This window comes from Erpetoichthys calabaricus, chromosome 14, assembly GCF_900747795.2.
Source record: "Erpetoichthys calabaricus chromosome 14, fErpCal1.3, whole genome shotgun sequence".
Classification (NCBI taxonomy): Eukaryota; Metazoa; Chordata; class Cladistia; order Polypteriformes; family Polypteridae; genus Erpetoichthys; species Erpetoichthys calabaricus.
In genome coordinates, this window is record NC_041407.2 from 94,694,033 (window position 1) to 94,712,255 (window position 18,223).

General features: G+C 42.1%; 1 protein-coding gene and 1 long non-coding RNA gene across 10 annotated transcripts in view; one reads left to right on the forward strand and one right to left on the reverse strand.

Annotated features, from left to right (window-relative positions):
* The first annotated feature begins 4,051 nt into the window (after nt 1-4,051).
* Nucleotides 4,052-18,223, forward strand: part of LOC114665305 (keratin, type I cytoskeletal 15-like) — a 76,490-nt gene continuing 62,318 nt past the window's right edge. For 3 of the 9 annotated variants that reach the window (XM_051918756.1, XM_051918755.1, XM_051918758.1), the window contains exons 1-7: nt 4,052-4,615; nt 4,956-5,038; nt 5,718-5,874; nt 5,982-6,143; nt 6,229-6,354; nt 6,549-6,769; nt 7,209-7,279. In XM_051918756.1, the coding sequence (XP_051774716.1) occupies nt 4,124-4,615; nt 4,956-5,038; nt 5,718-5,874; nt 5,982-6,143; nt 6,229-6,354; nt 6,549-6,769; nt 7,209-7,279 (1,312 nt within the window). In that variant the 5' untranslated portion in view covers nt 4,052-4,123. Of the gene's footprint in view, nt 4,616-4,955; nt 5,039-5,717; nt 5,875-5,981; nt 6,144-6,228; nt 6,355-6,548; nt 6,770-7,208; nt 7,490-7,912; nt 8,159-18,223 lie in introns of those variants that run through there. The other 6 variants (XM_051918770.1, XM_051918757.1, XM_051918759.1 and 3 more) reach the window with 6 other exon arrangements.
* LOC114665309 (uncharacterized) overlaps nt 6,269-18,223 on the reverse strand; it is a 52,878-nt gene continuing 40,923 nt past the window's right edge. Inside the window, exon 2 of the long non-coding RNA XR_007933426.1 lies at nt 6,269-6,602. This is a non-coding gene — a long non-coding RNA (uncharacterized LOC114665309). The remainder of the gene's footprint in view (nt 6,603-18,223) is intronic.

Sequence of the window (18,223 nt, forward strand, 5' to 3'; positions counted from 1 at the left end):
CTTGCCTAATCGGCTCAGGAGTCTAATTAAAAACTGAAGTTAGGACAAAAACCTGCAGACTGCAGCAAGAGACCAACCCCTAGACTGAACCGGAGAACTACTGTAATCACATTTTCTCTTGAACTAATTGATCTTAAACATGCTGACCGTCTTTACAAAATTATTCATGTTATTTTTTTTATCTTTTCTATTTGCAATGTCAAAATTACTCTCTAATTCACAGCAATTTGAACCTGACTGCTGTCTATCATACTTGTTTTGAAGTCACGTTTTTGTTTGCTAGAAATTCTGCGAGATATCAGATTAGGAGGCTTGGATACCAAATTAGGAGATTTCTGTTTTTTGTGGAGATAATGTTGTTGTGTGCTCCAATAATTGAAGTCAAGACAAGAGGACAAAAAAACGTGAAATCTGATGTTATGCGTAAGGTTTCCCCCATTTTCAATATCAGTAAAATTTAAGGCAGAAGGAGAGAAAAAGGGGAGAAGACTGTTCTGAGTTCTGTGCTACACAACAAAAACTAGCATGATGGTTTCAGTGCAAAGAAAGACATCAAACTGAAAAGGTGCTGAATACATCACACATCTCATTAAATGTAATCTGTGGATTGTTTTGGAACTGGAGACACACGCATGGTGAATCGGGGTATACGGTCTCCAAAAGGCTTCACTAAAACTTTTTACTGGACAGGCCGGGCTTCCTTTGCCTGCCTGGAAAGTCCTTGCCCCAACTGGGCTTAATACCAAATATGAGGGATGTTCAAAAAGTTTCTGCATTTTTTTTAACTGTGTTTATTAAGAATTTCAAAATTAAATGACATTACTTTTCTACATAGTCACCTTTGTTTGCGATGGAATTTTCCCAGCATCGTACCAACTTTTTAATGTGCAATTACTACTCCTCCTGCCTTCACCGTTTCCAACAAAATATAAAAGTCCGGAAGTTTTTTGAACATCCCTCGTATAAAGGTCTGCCACAGGTCCAATCAGGTTCAAAGCCTTTCAAAGAAACTTAACAGTTCTAAAAAATATCAGAAAGCTCCTTAAGTAGGAGGGGCACTGTAAACCTTGGCTTGTGAACAAAAGGGTCCTAAAATGATCTTTGTAAAAAAAAAAGTATTTATTTATAAAATAGGAAAAAAATGAAAAGCAAGGCTCCACAGAGTCCTAAAAAGTAATCCAGAAACAGAACCTTAGACAAAGCAGAATAATAAAACAGAAAATTCAACAACAAATAGCAATACTCATAATCCTACAGAATAAAATGCTTGGCTGATGAATCCTGCTTCTGGCTTGAATATAAAGCCAAAGCTATGACATCAGGGTGGGAAACCACCTACAAAGCACAAGAAACACATGCAGACTTCAAGAGACATACATTATTGGCTAATAATAAACAAAATCAACAGAAATAACATGAAAAAAGAAAAAATAATGAATCAAAATGAAAATAAAATACAAAAATAAAAACAGAAAAATATATATAAATACAAAACATGAATAAATTGATTAAACACAGCCTGTTTGAAAATGTTCTTATATCATTTAACCTTATTTGCCTGTCTTTGTAATGAAGGTAGAAACCAGAAAAAAAATATACACTGACAATGGATGGGAACTCCATGACGAGACTTGGCCACATTTACAGCCCACTACTCTGCGGCTGTAAGGCAGCAGTCCCAACCAGTGCAAAACCCTCTATGTACTTATAAATAATGTTAAAAGTTTGAAATTGCTGTTTACGTATCCACATAAGCTGCACAATGGCAAAGCAGTAACTGCTCATGTGCCCATCATTCTAGGTTCTTGGCTCATGCCCAGTCAATGTTCATGTTCACCTTGTGCCTGCATGGGTTTTCCTCCAACAGTTCCAAAGAATTAAAGACTAGGTTCAGCAGTGTGAGTGTGATAGAAGGTTTGTTCATTTGTGCGATTCATGAAATCTAAGATTAAGACAAAAAGTCTTTGTATAACATTTTACACAATGAACATTATAACTTTACTAAGGGCTTAGAAACAATACAGAACATAATGAAATAGTTGTCTATAAAACTAGATGAAAAAAGGAATGTTATACTGGAAAATATATCTAACAGGTAACAATAAAATGAATGGAGAAAGAACAAAGTGTCACAGAACAAAGTTACATCAACATCTGGACCTAACCTTCAAAGAGAGTTTACAGGATCGCATGTGAGGAAAGTTAAAGAGAAACGGGCATTCCTTCAAAAATGAGTAAGTGTTCAGCGATCAGAGCGAGCCCAGATTTAGAGCTGGTGATGGTCAAATATCTGGCGGTAATACATACTGGATATGGACTGTACAAGATTAACCAGCAGGCACACATTTGACTGAAGTGGTGCAAATGGCATAATGTGAGAGTCTCAAAGTACGAAGTCGTGAACATCATGCAGACATATTGAACCTTAGAATGGAGAGTAGCAAGTGTCAGGCAGAAACACACTGATAAACCATATAATGCATATACTACACATGTATTTATTGGACAAAAGCAAGAGTTATGTGGATAGTAGCAGTTTTCCTGCAGAACTACAGTATAATGGAATTAATGCACATTTAAACAGAAGGAGAGAGGGGTTATACAGGCACAAATTAGAAAGGACCGAAGCAAATGTCAAAGAGAGGTTCTATGGTGGACTGTAGATAGTGTCTCATAGACAAAGCAGTGTGCTAAGAGAGGCAGAGGAGGTGACAGAGAGAAGCATTGGTTTAACAGTTTGATGGGAAATGGATCAGCCACTAGACTGGTTATACAAGGAACACGCATGCCTAAGTAGGCCCAGAGGGTTGGCAGGTTAATAACTTTCCCTTTTTTGTTTTGTACTTTAAGATCTCCTACTGTTGTATAATCTTTCCTTAGAAGTTATGCATAAGTAAGCTTTTACTTTGTGAATATTTAGCCTGCATGGTCTCATTCTGAGATCAAGGACAACATTAGACTGCCCCTTTCTTCTACAAAAGAATATGTCAGACAGTAGCTGATTCTCTATGGACAGAGCAGGGTGTGTCAGAATGGGATTTGTGTGGACAACAGTAAAAAAAAAACACTTGCTGTAGTTGATTACCAACAGTCAATAGCAGATAGTGTTCATTATTAAATGTCCTGCATTGACTTATTTCTGGTGAAACTGCATCAGTGTGAAAAGAAGAAGGAAAAACTACTGATAAAAGGAAGTAACACCATAAAGGACATCAAGTTATATGAACACTTTTTCCAAATGAAAAATGCAAGCTGCTCAAATTCAAAAACACCTTCAAATGAGAAGGAACAGATGTCCCACAAACAATGAGGGCGAGGCAGAACTTGGCCTCATGCCGCTAAAACAGATTTCTGTCAAGAGCAGGTGCCCTGCAGGCACATTGAAGCTGAAAGCAGTGAGTGGCTGGCAGAAATGTCCTGACAAGGACAGACGCAGGTGATTTGTATTTTACAGTTAAACTGAGGTGAACAGCAAGGTGTGTCACACAGATATGCACTGCAATGGACAGCAGTTATTATTCTACAAAAACACAGAGGCAGATAGGACAATGGCATAATGACACAATGTCCTACAATCACATATTGCGGTGGTCAAAAATGAGTCGACAGAGAGTGTCCTGCAGACACAGTTTGAAGCATATAGCAATGAGATGGCAACAAGGGATGTCCAGCAAATGAACACAGGAAAATTCAAATAAAGCATGCTCACAGGAACAAATCTTAATTAGCCATCTGATACGTTGCATCAAACTAGCAGAACAGAGCCCTGTACCAGCCTGCCTGCTCATTCCCTACCTCTGTGAAGAGGGAGATAAGCATGCAATGCACACCCAAGTGTAAGTTTACTTTGCCTAGTGAGTTGGAAATTGGAAATCTTGTGAGGATGACCTAACAAGACAAGCAGATGAGCTTGCTGACACGGCTTCATCCCCGCCCCAGCACTACACAACTGACCCTGCAGGCATGGCAGCTCTTTGATGGGAAAGCACACGCCTCCACCTGTGATGCTGCACCGCCTCACACAAGGGTCTATAAATCCTCTCGCTTTCCCTGAGAGCAGCAGCAGCTTCTCATTGTCCAGCATCCAGTTGCAATTTGGAAGTCGCCTGTCTCTGCAACAAGAATGTTTCGAAAGGCACACAGCCATTATGGTGGCAGTGTGGGACCCCGAATTTCTAGTTCAGTATCTACTCGACTCTCCAGCGGCCTTATATCTGGTGGCAGTGGATATGCAAGCAGTAGTTTAGGAGGTGGTGCTGGATTTGGTGGTGGTGCTGGTGGTTTGGGCTTTGGTGCTGGAAGTGGCTATGGAGGTGGCTTTGGAGCTGGAGGTGTCTTTGGAGCTGGAGGTGGCTTTGGAGCTGGAGGTGGCTTTGGAGGTGGCTTTGGAGCTGGAGGTGGAGATGCAGCATTCACTGGCGATGGAAAAGCCACAATGCAAAACCTCAATGACCGTTTGGCTGCCTACTTGGACAAAGTGCGCTCCCTAGAAGCTGCTAATCATGAGCTGGAACAGAAGATCAGAGACTGGCACAGCTCCTCCGCTACTGCTGCTGGGATTCAGGGCAAGGATTATTCTCCATATTTCGCAATCATCGCTGAGCTGCGAGACAAGGTAACTGAACTGGCCAGCACATTTGTGAAAATGTGCTTTTTGTAGGGAAAAGTCTGCTCCATTGTTCTAAATTGTATTCTTCAGTGTGCACTTTGCTAGCTTAGTGAATAGCAAATGGGATGCCAAGAACAATACTAGAACTGGCTCACTCTTGCATAATCATTTGGTTCAGAAAAACTGAGAGGAAAAAGCAGTCAAGTTAACTTTAATCACCTAATTCACAGTCACTCACATGTTTGTTAAAATAGGGTCATTTGACGACTGATACATTCCTTTCTCTGAATTCTGCGATCCTTCCTTTTGCACCAACCTTTTCTTCTCTTTCCCTTCTTCATTGCAGATCTTTGCTGCCAGTTTGGACAACTCCAGGATCATCTTGCAAATTGACAATGCTAAGCTTGCAGCTGATGACTTCCGAGTCAAGTAAGTTCAGTAAAAGATAAGATTTTATATTGATATTTGTGAGGTCTGGTGGTTGGAGCAGCCTAGGCGTGGCAATGATTTTGAGGTGGGTTGCTGATCCTTACTTAATCACAAACTTTGGGTTTTGTGTGTCAGACTATATCATCTAACTGAGTCACTGTGTGCGTTTTTGAATGTATTTGTAAGTATAAGTTCCATCAGCTTCTACAAAAAGTCATCTCCATGATGATTCCCATGTATGGCCAATCTTTGTATGGCTACCTCCAACTCCCAGTTGACTTCTTTATATCTCTTGAGTCTATCTGTACGTAGTATTTATCTTAAGCTGCTTTCCATATGTAAAGTCAGTATCCTTATGCCTAATACAAACTGCAAGCTGATTTGTGGTCAATTTTACCCAAAACAGATATCTACATGTCCAGTCAGTTTCCCTTATATCAGATGCCAGTTCTGTACGTAGACAGTCTCCTTGGTCCTTATTGCCTGGTTTCTACATATCCAGTCAGTCTTCATACACCTAATGCCAGATCTTAACTGAGTTGGATGTGTAGTCAGTAAACCTGTATTCCCAGTTCACACTGATTTCCATATGTCTAGTCAGTTGTTTTTCTTCCTAATGCAAATGCCAATGTGAGTCACATCTACTATACAGTTGATGCATACATGTATTCTCTTTCAGGTATGAGAATGAGCTGGCTATGAGGCAATCGGTGGAGGCAGACATCGCTGGTCTCCGCAGACTTCTTGATGAAATGACCATGGCCAGAGCTGACCTGGAGATGCAGATTGAAGGTCTGAAGGAGGAGCTCATTTACCTCAAGAAAAATCATGAGGAGGTGGGTGCCAAAGAAAAACTCAACAGACATCCATGCCTTTTTTTTTGTCCCGATAGTTACTGTAGATGATATCGCCTCTTTCTGTTTTTTTGCACCTTGGTTTGCAGGAAATGCTGTCTCTGAAAAACTCAGTGTCTGGCTCTGTCAATGTGGAGGTGGATGCAGCTCCACAGGAAGACTTGGCCAGGGTGCTCGAGGAGATGCGGGCACAGTATGAAGCCATCGTCGCGAAGAATCAACGTGACATGGAGAACTGGTACAAGAACAAGGTAAGTTGTAAAGGGAATGTGGATGCAGTTCTTTTTCTGAGCAAGAACACTGCATTATACATTGTCTCCCTTATTTTTGTTTCAGTTTGATGAATTGGACAAGCAGGTATCCACCAATACTGAAGCCCTTCAGTCATCAAAGACAGAGATCAGTGACCTGAAGAAGACTGTCCAGGGTCTGGAGCTTGAACTACAAGCACTTCTTACCATGGTAGGTGGATTTGCCTTCTAAGGAAGGGCACAAATAAAACTGTCTGCAGCTTTACCTAGACATAACTGGTGTCACTAAGTCAAAGACTCTGGTACAGTTCACGTATGAGAATGCAATTAAACTTTGGTCCTATCAATTTTTGGTACAAAAACAGGCCAACCACTTATCATTTTTGCTTTGTTGATGCTTCACAGAAAGCAGCACTTGAAAACACTCTTGCTGAAACTGAGAACCGATACGGGGCACAACTCCTCCAGCTACAAGACATAATCAACAGACTGGAAGGTGAACTGATGGAGGTCAGGCAGAGCATGGAGCGCCAGAGCAATGACTACCAAATGCTGCTGGATGTAAAGACTAGACTCGAGATGGAGATTGCAGAGTACCGGCGACTGCTGGAAGGAGAGGACGTGGGGTGAGACTACAGGATTTTACTAGACACTTAGTCATAAAAAAGTGGGGTAATGGCAAAACCTCCAGGGTTTCAAAAATGGCATATCCAAGACCCAATCTAAGAAATGTAACACTGCTGCCCTTTGAATATTAGTGCACATGATATAATTAATACCCCAACTCTTCAAACATGAATAATCCCTGGAAACGTCTGTAATGAAGGGAATCAGGTGGGAGATTTAGGTTCACCATCTTTCTCATATTTACACAAAATGTAACTGCCTCAATCCCAGAAACCCCAACTGCTCATACTGTTCTGAAGGTGACATTTCTCACCTGCTTTGTAGGGAAATTAACGGCAGAGACTCTGTTGTCAGAAAAAAGACCCCTGACTAGATGATATGTGACAGGTGGCACTGAGCACTTGCACCTAAACAAACTATTTTACTCTGTTTCCTCAGAAGAGGCTCGAAGGGAGGATTGGGAGGAGCAGGAAGTGGTTTTGGAGCAGGAGGTGGTTTTGGAGCAGGAGGTGGTATGGGAGCAGGAAGTGGTTTTGGAGGAGGAAGTGGTTTTAAAGCAGCAGGAGCAGGAGCAGGAGCAGGAGCAGGAGCCAGAGGCGGAGCAGGAGCAGGAGCAGGAGCAGGTGGCTCTGCATCAGGGAGTTCGTCAGTCAGCAAATCTTCAACTACCACGGTGACCAAAGTAGAGACCACCAAACAAGAACCAGAAAAGCCCAAAGGTAAGTTTGTGATGGCTGCAACCAGACACTTGTGGCCAATTTGAGCCTCCCATCAGTTAGTCGGCTCTTTCAAATATATACTAGTGCTGATGGAGTAATGTAAATATGAACAATGGAAATATTTGAAATAACAGAGCAATAGTGTAAACATGTGAGTAACCATATGAAAAATCTAAAGATCAGTAGTAACCTTAAGAATTAGTCACCACTTCTTTTCCTGTCATGCCCAATGTACAAACAAGCAGCTACAACACTTGTCACCCAACTCTGAAAGAGGTATAGCTTCACATTTACTAATTCATCCAACTCTCAACTTTTATAAATGCCATAAAACACTAAAAATAATTAATTAAATTCCTAGAATAATGACTTGCTCACTTTCTCAAAAATATTGAATGTTCTAATATTACTTCCCTCCTTCAGAACCTGTCCGCACCAGGAAAGTGATGAAAATGGTAAAAGACATTGTGGATGGGAAGGTGGTCAGCGTCCATGAGGAAGAGTTTGAAGAGCCAGTGTACTAAATGGGCATCCTGACAGATCAGTTCTAATTCTAGAGAAGCGGGCAGAGATAAAAAAAAATATTTGTACTCATGTGTCACTGCAAACAATGTATTGAAATTGAATTAAATAGAGCTGATCCATTAAAATAAAGAAACTCTCCTCAAATTTTTGTGCGTGCTAGCATTTTTATTCTGTCATACACTGACTTCTGACTATTGTAAATACAAGGCTACTTGTTTCTAATTTGTGACTTTAATCCTCCGGCCTCAGCACTCATCCACACATGCATTAGGAACACTGTGTGGGCTCTTTTTTGAAGGGACCTTCAATTTCTTGGTTGCTAGAAATAAGGCTGTCTGTTCTAATATATTAATCACAGTTTGTTTTTTCCACACTTTTAAAAGGATAATTTGTTCAGGTTTATGCTTGACACTGTACTTTTTAATCATTGTTTGATTCACACTATATAAGTATGACTTTCCTGCTTGACTTATATAAGATTAAAATTATGCCCTTTACTTACTTTCAGCATTTTCAATCAACTCTTCTTTTGGACCACAACATATTTACACTGATGCAGCTAACATCACTTTAGATTTGTTTTAGGTCTCACTGTTATTTACCCATATGTATGTCTTTGGAATTGGAAAGTTTGGCATACATTTGAAAATACCACGCTCCTATCAAGTCAGAAAATAAAACAAATCATGTTAAAAAAGGAGGTACAGAATGATGAATTCACTATTGTACACTACAAGAAATGGTAATGTGTGCTAAAAAGTTGAACAGTGGACTCTGATGAGTCTATCCTCTGCTTAAAAATGACAAACAGCAGCCAATGCAGAAGACAACCTGATATCAAACTGAGGACAGCTGAATGTCTTAATATGCCCTCAAAGATTAAAATGCTGAACAAAAAGGTTTGTTTTTTATTAAAGTATCACAGTTGGTCAATAATAAAGAATCTGAAATATGAGCATGTTACAGGGGTTTCAAAAGTCAGTCCTGGATGTCTACATTTCCTCTAAAATGGCATGGAGATTTCTCAATTCAATTGCCAAGAATGTTCTCTGTTTATATTTGGTGATCATTATGGGTTTCTGCTTATTATTTTAATTAAGAAAATGAGTGCATGATTGTAATGTTATGAATATTAGACACACTGTAGATTTATATCTATCATACTGTGTTTGGAAATACAGTTATGACTATTATTTTTAATTGCAATGGTAAACAGCAGAACTTCTCAAAGTTATAAACAATGGGAGTGTAAATGAAGCTTTGCTGTGGTTACTGATTTTCACTCAAAACAGGAATTACATTCCTGTCTGACTAGGTTTGTTAACAAAATATAACACTACATAACAACATTGTCATACTCACTTTATCTAATTCAGGATAATGGCAGGAGAAAGGTCATCTCCACTGCATCTAGAGGCTGGCATAAACCAACCCTATACAGAATGCTAGTCCAATGCAGGGCCTACTTATTTACACAACAACATCTGGCTAATATAGGTGCATTTGTAATTCTATCACTCACTTCTATGAGGTTTGTGGGAGTAAAACCCATCCAGGACCAAAGAGAATGTGCAAAATACATACTGTACATCCAGTAGATATCATGACAGGCCACCTAATCCATGAGGCTGCGCCACCAGTCACTGCGCCACCATGCTGTCCTGGTTTATTAACATGTTGCTGTTTACTTGTTTTTGCTTTTAATGTGTCAGTCCACTAACATTACTTAATGTACTTTTCATATCTATTCAGCAAAGCTCTGTGGGCTTTATTAACACATTACCACATTACAACTTGTTTTATTCATCTACAAAAAATTAAAAATAAGATGGTTTCTAAATATGGAAGATGTTGAGAAGCTAATAAATGTATTTCTAGTACAATAGTCTGCTGTAATGCAATATTCACGGGCTGTTCATGATGTTCTGTTGAAATGCTGTTGAAAGAATTATTACTAGCCCCAGATCCAGGAGCTGTAAGGGGGCAGAACTAACCACTATAACTATCATGTCCTCAACAAAGGCTTCAAATTTCCTTCCATTCTGTCCTTAATGATAATTGTCATGTGTTTAACATAACATAAACAAACCTCCACAGGTGAGTTCACTAAAAACAAATCAGTTCCATCCATCCATCCATTTTCCAACCCGCTGAATCCGAACACAGGGTCACGGGGGTCTGCTGGAGCCAATCCCAGCCAACACAGGGCACAAGGCAGGAAACAATCCCGGTCAGGGTGCCAACCCACCACAGGACACACACACACTAGGGCCAATTTAGAATCACCAATCCACCTAACCTGCATGTCTTTGGACTGTGGGAGGAAACCGGAGCACCCGGAGGAAACCCACGCAGACACAGGGAGAACATGCAAACTCCACGCAGGGAGGACCCGGGAAGTGAACCCAGGTCCCCCAACTGCGAGGCAGCAGCGCTACCCACTGTGCCACCGTGCCGCCCAGCTAAATTCATGTAAAGATTAAATTAAATTTGAATATGCCAGTATAAATAATCAGCACGGCTAGAATGGTAATAACTTCAGAACACAACATAATAGCATTCTTATGCATGATCCAAAAATCCCAAAATCAGAACAGTAGGTCAAAAGAACAGGTAAAAAAATCCTTACTCTGGCGGTGTGACAACAGAAGTAAAAGGGAGCCATTGTCAACAACAAAATGAGCGTGGCCTTCACAAAACGGTGGGGCTTGTTCTGGAAAACAATAAAGAATATGGTGCCATTAATAGCAGTTATGAATATTTTAAATATAGTTACACATGAAAGATACATGCAGAAGTTGATTTGGTGTACTCACAAATACATCGTAACACCAGCTTGAGTTAGCGTCTGTCTGTTAGGTCTATCAGTTCTTCCATAGGATTCCAGAAATGCTGCTGCACAGACCTGGCAATAGAATCAGGGAGATAATTTGTGGCCACTAATTCAACCGTTTATTCAACCTTGTGGGTCTCAGCCACTTCATGGCCCACCTCCATATTTCAAAATTCTGAGTGTGGACTGGTTTTGACGAGCTCTATTTCCATGCTCTTCATTTTTCTGCATGCATGATTAAAACATTAAAAACATGTCCATCATGTACTCTAATACTTCACTAATACATGTAATTGAATTCTATTGTCATTGTTATTTTTGAAAATGACTCATTATTGCAGCAATATTTTAAAAACAAAAATGTGGTATGCCTCTTTGATGAGGTAAATAAGCACAAATATAACAATCCTGCTAAGTCCAGAAGGTAGAGTTTTTGAACATGTTACTGTCAGAATCATTCTCCACAATGGATTACATTTTGATATTTTTTTCTGTTGTTAAAGGCACAGATATAGAAGACAAGGTACTGAATGAGGAGCAAAAGACGTCAGCCCAGATCCCACCTCTTCCTACAGGGTAGTCATTGCTATTTGCAAGTCCAATGGTGCTGCCCTGTACTACGTTTGCCTATTTCAAAAACTAGCCTGATCTGAACCCGAGCGGTGTTTTGTTATTGGACTTCTGTGCTCGTCACGGATTTTCCATAGCGAACACAATGTTCAAGCATTGGGGTGTTTATATGTGCACTTGGCACCAGGACACCCTAGGCCTCAATTCAATGATCGACTTTGTGGTTGTGTCATCGGACCTGCGGCCACATGTCTTGGACACTCGGGTGAAGAGAGGGGCGGAGCTGTCAACTGATCACCACCTGGTGGTGAGTAGGCTTCGATGGTGGGGGAAGATGCTGGTCAGGCCTAGTAGGCCCAAACGTGTTGTGAGGGTCTGCTGGGAACGTCTGGCAGAGTCCCCTGTCAGAAGTAGCTTCAACTCCCACCTCCGGCAGAACTTTGACCACATCCTGAGGGAGGTGGGGGACATTGAGTCCAAATGGGCCATGTTCCGTGCCATTTTAGAGACGGCTGACTGGAGCTGTGGCCGTAAGGTGGTCGGTGCCTATCGTGGCGGCAATCCCCGAACCCGTTGGTGGACAGCGGTGGTGAGGGATGCTGTCAAGCTGAAGAAGGAGTCCTACAGGACCCTTTTGTCCTGTGGGACTCTGGAGGCAGCTGATAGGTACCGGAAGGCCTAGCGGAATGTGGCTTTGGTGGTTGCTGAGGCAAAAAATCGGGCGTGGGAGGTGTTTGGGGAGGCCATGGAGAACGACTTTTGGACGGTTTCGAGGAGATTCTGGTCCACCATCCAGCGTCTCAGGAGGGGGAAGCAGTGCAGTGTCAACACTGTATATGGTGGGGATGGTGCGCTGCTGACCTCGACTTGGGACGTTGTGGGTCGGTTGGGGGAGTACTTCGAAGACCTCCTCAATCCAACTAACATGCCTTCCAATGAGGAAGCAGAGCCTGGGGACTCGGAGGTGGGCTCCCCCATCTCTGGGACTGAGGTCACCGAGGTGGTCAAGAAACTCCTTGGTGGCAGGGCCCCGGGGGTGGATGAGATACGGCCGGAGTTCCTCAAGGCTCTGGATGTTGTAGGACTGTCTTGGCTGACACGCCTCTGCAACATCGCATGGACATCAGGGACAGTGCCTCTGGATTGGCAGACCGGGGTGGTGGTCCCCCTCTTTAAGAAGGGGGACCAGAGGGTGTGTTCCAACTACAGAGGGACCACACTCCTCAGCCTCCCTGGAGAGAAGGGTCCATTGGATAGTCGAACCTCAGATTCAGGAGGAACAGTGTGGTTTTCGTCCTGATCGCAGAACAGTGGACCAGCTCTACACCCTTAGCAGGGTCCTGGAGGGTGCATGGGAGTTTACCCAACCAGTCTACATGTGTTTTATGGACTTGGAAGAGGTGTTCGACCGTGTCCCTCAGGGAATCCTGTGGGGGGTACTCTGAGAGTATGGTGTACCGGACCCCCTGATAAGGGCTGTTCGGTTCCTGTACAATCGGTGTCAAAGCTTGGTCCGCATTGCCGGCAGTAAGTCAAACCCGTTTCCAGTGAGAGTTAAACTCTGCCAGGGCTGCCTTTTGTCACCGATTCTGTTCATAACTTTTATGGACAGAACTTCTAGGCACAACCAGGGTGTTGAGGAGGTCCGGTTTGGTGGACTCAGGATTGGGTCACTGCTTTTTGCAGATGATGTTGTCCTGTTTGCTTCATCAGGCTGTGATCTTCAGCTCTCTCTGGATCGGTTCGCAGCTGAGTGTGAAGCGGCTGGGATGGGAATCAGCACCTTCAAATCCGAGACCATGGTCCTCAGCCGGAAAAGGATGGAGTGCCCTCTCAGGGTTGGGAATGAGATCCTGCCCCAAGTGGAGAAGTTTAAGTATCTCGGGATCGAGATGTGGAAAGAATGGAGCGTGAGATCGACAGGCGTAACGGTGCAGCATTCGCAGTGATGCGGGCTCTGCATCGGCCTGTCGTGGTGGAAAAGGAGCTGAGCCGCAAAGCAAAGCTCTCAGTTTACCAGTCGATCTATGTTCCTACCCTCACCTATGGTCATGAGCTATGGGTAGTGACTGAAAGAACGAGATTTTGAATACAAGTGTCTGAAATGAGTTTCCTCTGCAGGGTGTCTGGGCTTTCCCTTAAAGATAGGGTGAGAAGCTCAGTCATCCGGGAAGGGCTCAGAGTAGAGCCGCTGCTCCTCCGCATCGAGAGGAGTCAGATGAGGTGGCTCGGGCATCTGATCAGGATGCCTCCTGGACGCCTCCCTGGTGAGGTGTTCCGGGCACATCTAACCAGGAGAAGGTCCCGGGGAAGACCCAGGACACGCTGGAGGGACTCTATCTCTCGGCTGGCCTGGGAACACCTTGGGATTCTCCTGGAAGAGCTAGAAGAAGTGGCGGGGCAGAGGGAAGTCTGGGTATCTCTGCTCAAGCTGCTGCCCCCGTGACCCGATCTCGGATAAGCGGAAGAGGATGGATGGATGAAAAACTAGCCTCCTATAAAAGCTTGCATGCAAGAGAATAGAAACAGGATTCATCAAAACCAGTCCAGGCACAGACTTTTATCTGGAAATGGGTCATAAATTAGCTGAGACCCATTGAAAACATGGTGGCTATGGCTTATCTCCTTGACTATCTTGCCAGGTCTATCCAAAAGCACTTCTGGAAGTCTACGAAAGAACTGATAAGCTTAACTAAAAGACAAAGCCACAAGCTGGTGCTATGATTTTTGGATTTGGGAGTATACAAATCAATTTAAGTATGTATCTTTTACATATAACTGTATTTAAAATTTTTCTTTCTCAATATGCTATTAATAGCACCATTTTCTTTACTATTTTCCAGCATTACTACTACCACTTTGTGAAGGCCATGGTTGTTTTGTTGTTGGCAGTGTCTGCCCTTTGCTCACGTTGACGTGAAGCTAGTATGAAAGTTTGTGACACACGATGGACAGTGTCCAAGTTTGCGGATGCAAATCTGATTAAAACCATTGTGAGCTGTAGTTAACTAGTTAACTTTAAGTAAATTTACAGTCAGAATTTTTTGCATGTTTTTTAACCTTGTGTTATGATTTTGGGACAATGCAGAACAAATCTATTACATTGTTTTTTGATTTTAAACCCATTTTGGACATGAATATTTTGACTGGTATATTTTTATATTTACCATGGCACCATTTCATATGCTATAATTGTGAATGATTGCCGCTACTTTGTGTTCTTTTTTTCATAGTAATGATGTGTGATATCACTGCGTCACCATTATAAAAGACGGCAGGCACAGCAGTTGTCACTCAAGGTTCTGGATAAAAAACAAATACATTTCACTGTGCTTTAGTTAATGTTAAAGAGTTAGGAATGCTTAGATCATAGCAAGGTTTCTGACTTTAATTTCTTAGTTTATGCATTTTACTTGGGTTATTTAGTTTCTTTTTACTTTTGCCCACAGCCCGTTAAAGATTATTCTCTCTCTGATCTTCTAGTTCTCTGTTGTAAATAAAATTTTCTTTGTCTTATCTTGTGGCATAAACTGTTCTTCCTTAAGATTAGGCAGAGGGAATTTTATTTGCAAAAGAGGATGTCCTATGTCACTCTGTTGTGACATCACACACCATGCCCAGATGACAGACAACGGGAATCATTATTATGAACTAAAGGACACATAATGGCAGCTACTATCAGCAAAAAAATGATAAATGCAAAAATATAACTACAATTTTCAACATGTCGAAAATGGGAATATAATCACAAGGCAATGCAGTAGTCTTGGTCTGCATGCTCCAAAACCACAAAATCATACTATGCTAATTTGGATTCACGTTTTGAGCTTTTGTACTTTAACTTATAACTTTTCTGTTTTTGACAATGGTTTGTCCCCTGTTCTTTAACTCTTTCATCTTCTGGTCCTTTCTGTGCCTTTTTTTGGCTCGCCAGTATTATTTTTACCTTGGCAGCAAGGCTGAAGCAAAGTTTAGGTGAACCATCTGAACAAAGAAAAACAAGATTTGTAAATCCTTTCTGAACAGACTTCAAAAGCACCTGGGAGAAAAATGAAACCATCTATCAACCTCAAGAGTCACTGAGATGTATTCTTGTGTGACGATACCATGCAACCAGTAGCTGCTTACCCGTATCTACATAAGCCTCTGGTGTTCCGGCTAGGGGTTAAGAAGTAATGAATTGCCTCAAAAGCAAGGCCAAAGATATCAAAGGAAGACGGAAACCATCTATAAACTCTTGCTCAAATAAGAAGACAGCAAATTCATTGTTTGATTTTAATTTACTAAATTAAACCAAGGATCAAAAACAAGCAAAAAATGTACAAAAGCAAAATTTCAATATAATGTGGAACAAAAGAAAAAAATGTAAAAGTCCGAAACTATTCAAATTTAAAAACATGTTGAAAATTAAAGCAGAAAAGTAAATTGGTAAGCTAAATCTATACAAAGTTTGTAATCTAAATAAAAACCTAAAACAAGCCAGAAGTCAAAAGCCAAAAAAATCAAAATGAAAGGGTCCAAAAACTACAAATGAGAAATTGAGCAGATGGACAAAGGAAAGATTCAATATCACCAGAAAAACCCTAATTGACGTGTTATCTACTGTATTGTAATGGTGCTCACAAGGTCTATCAGCTGGGGATGAGTCAGTCATAGTATGATCTGGCATTCCATCACCAGCAGCAGGGGTACATATAAAGGCGGTAAATCTCCAATGCCGCAAATAGAATTCTATCTAGTGTGGTAACAGTGAGCAGCCATTTTAGTAACACAGAGCCACCAAAAACAACCATGAAAAAAAAAAGAATTCAATCTGGCACTCGGTGCTGGCACTACATTGGTGTCAGAAGTGGGACGAGGATAAGACTATCTGATTTAGCAAAGTGCAGAGTGCCGTGGACATCTGCAATGGACTTTCTGAGCTCTTCAGAGGAGTTGCTGGAGAACTTTGAGACTGTGATCCAGGATCTGGTGTGTTGTTTACAGCATCAGTACAGGGAGGAAGAGATCAGAGAGACTCCTAACCCTGCAGCTCCACCAACAATTCTCCATCTGCTAAAGTTCATTGGCTAGGGTGCATGGACACAAGTCGAGCTTTTGACTCATGGAGTGGGGAAAAGTGTGGTAGATCGTGTTGCCACTGACACCAGCTGAGCAGTGTGAATCTGGTGGTAAAACTGCACAAAGGACGAGGCAGATTGTAGAGGTGCTACAGAGGAGGGTGAATCTCAAAGCTGCGATCCAGATCTGGAACGGGTTTTAAGTGTTGGTTCAGTGAAGAAAAACTACGAAGAGACTGGTACAACTGCAGCTTCAGGTAAGGAGGTTCACCTGCTCAGTTGCAATCGGCAGATCACTGCACAGAGGTGTAGGGTTTAACATCTCTGCTGCAGCACTCAACATCAAAGCTGTGCTAACTGTCAATGCTGCATCCAACATTCCTGCTAATTCCTGCTCCACCTAACAGCAAAGAGCTGAAGAAACCTGCTGATGTACTTTTGTCACCGAACTAAAGACCTCCCCACCACTCCGAAGAGTTGTGCACTGTTTCATAAAGTAGGAAGTGGTCGCTGGGAACAGCGTCTTAGAGTGGAGGGCTATGTAATGGCACTGACAACTTACATTGGCCAAGTATGAGCTGGCATTCCATCACCAGTAGAAGGGGAGACTATACGGCCTGAAGTGTTGCAAAAATAATTCTATCTACTATAGTATGACAAAGGCAAGCAGAGCTTCTAAGGAGAGTGATCCACCTGAAAGAGCCATGTAAAAAGTGAAAGAATCCGTATAGGCACTCAGCGCGGAAGTTAGAGTATACAATATATACTGTACACCCCAGGTGGTAATCACAACATCTGGGGATTGTAATTTAATTTAGGGCCTCTCCTCAATATCAACAAGAATTAAACATTTAGTTATAACATTGACTGGTTTCAGGGCTATAATAATTAAACTAACAAAAGGTGTTGACAGGTGACTCATTAAAAAAAAAAAATTCTAGAAACAATGAAAAGAAGGGGGCGGCACGGTGGCGCAGTGGTAGCGCTGCTGCCTTGCAGTAAGGAGACCTGGGTTCGCTTCCCGGGTCCTCCCTGCGTGGAGTTTGCATGTTCTCCCCGTGTCTGCGTGGGTTTCCTCCGGGCGCTCCGGTTTCCTCCCGCAGTCCAAAGACATGCAGGTTAGGTGGATTGGCGATTGTAAATTGGCCCTAGTGTGTGCTTGGTGTGTGGGTGTGTGTGTATGTCCTGCGGTGGGTTGGCACCCTGCCTAGGATTGGTTCCCTGCCTTGTGCCCTGTGTTGGCTGGAATTGGCTCCAGCAGACCCCCGTGACCCTGTGTTCGGTTTCAGCGGGTTGGAAAATGGATGGATGTATGAAAAGAAGGAAAACTAACTAAAAGAAAGCAAACAAAATTAAAAAGAAATACAAAACAAAATCCTGGGGAGAAACTCATATAAAATCATGACTGAGGAAAATGGTCTTGTGTGTTATAATTTGTTACTAACCCTCACCTATTCTGTTTCTCTTCTCGGTACTTGGTCCCACTGCCCACCTGCTAAGTTGTTTTGCCTGCCTAAGGTAAAGTCATCCCTGACGAAGGATCGCAGGAATCATCGGGTAGAGTGGTCCTTTTATCAGATTAGCTGGCCCAGTGCTATCTCAGCTGTGAAATGGCCAATAGGGGGAGGCAGCTTGATGGCCGAGGTCTCCGGAACTCTGAACAAATCCAAATCCTATTATGTGATATCATCTACTGTTGAATTCTACTCTGTACTTGTAATATTTCTATTGAACTATTATATTGTA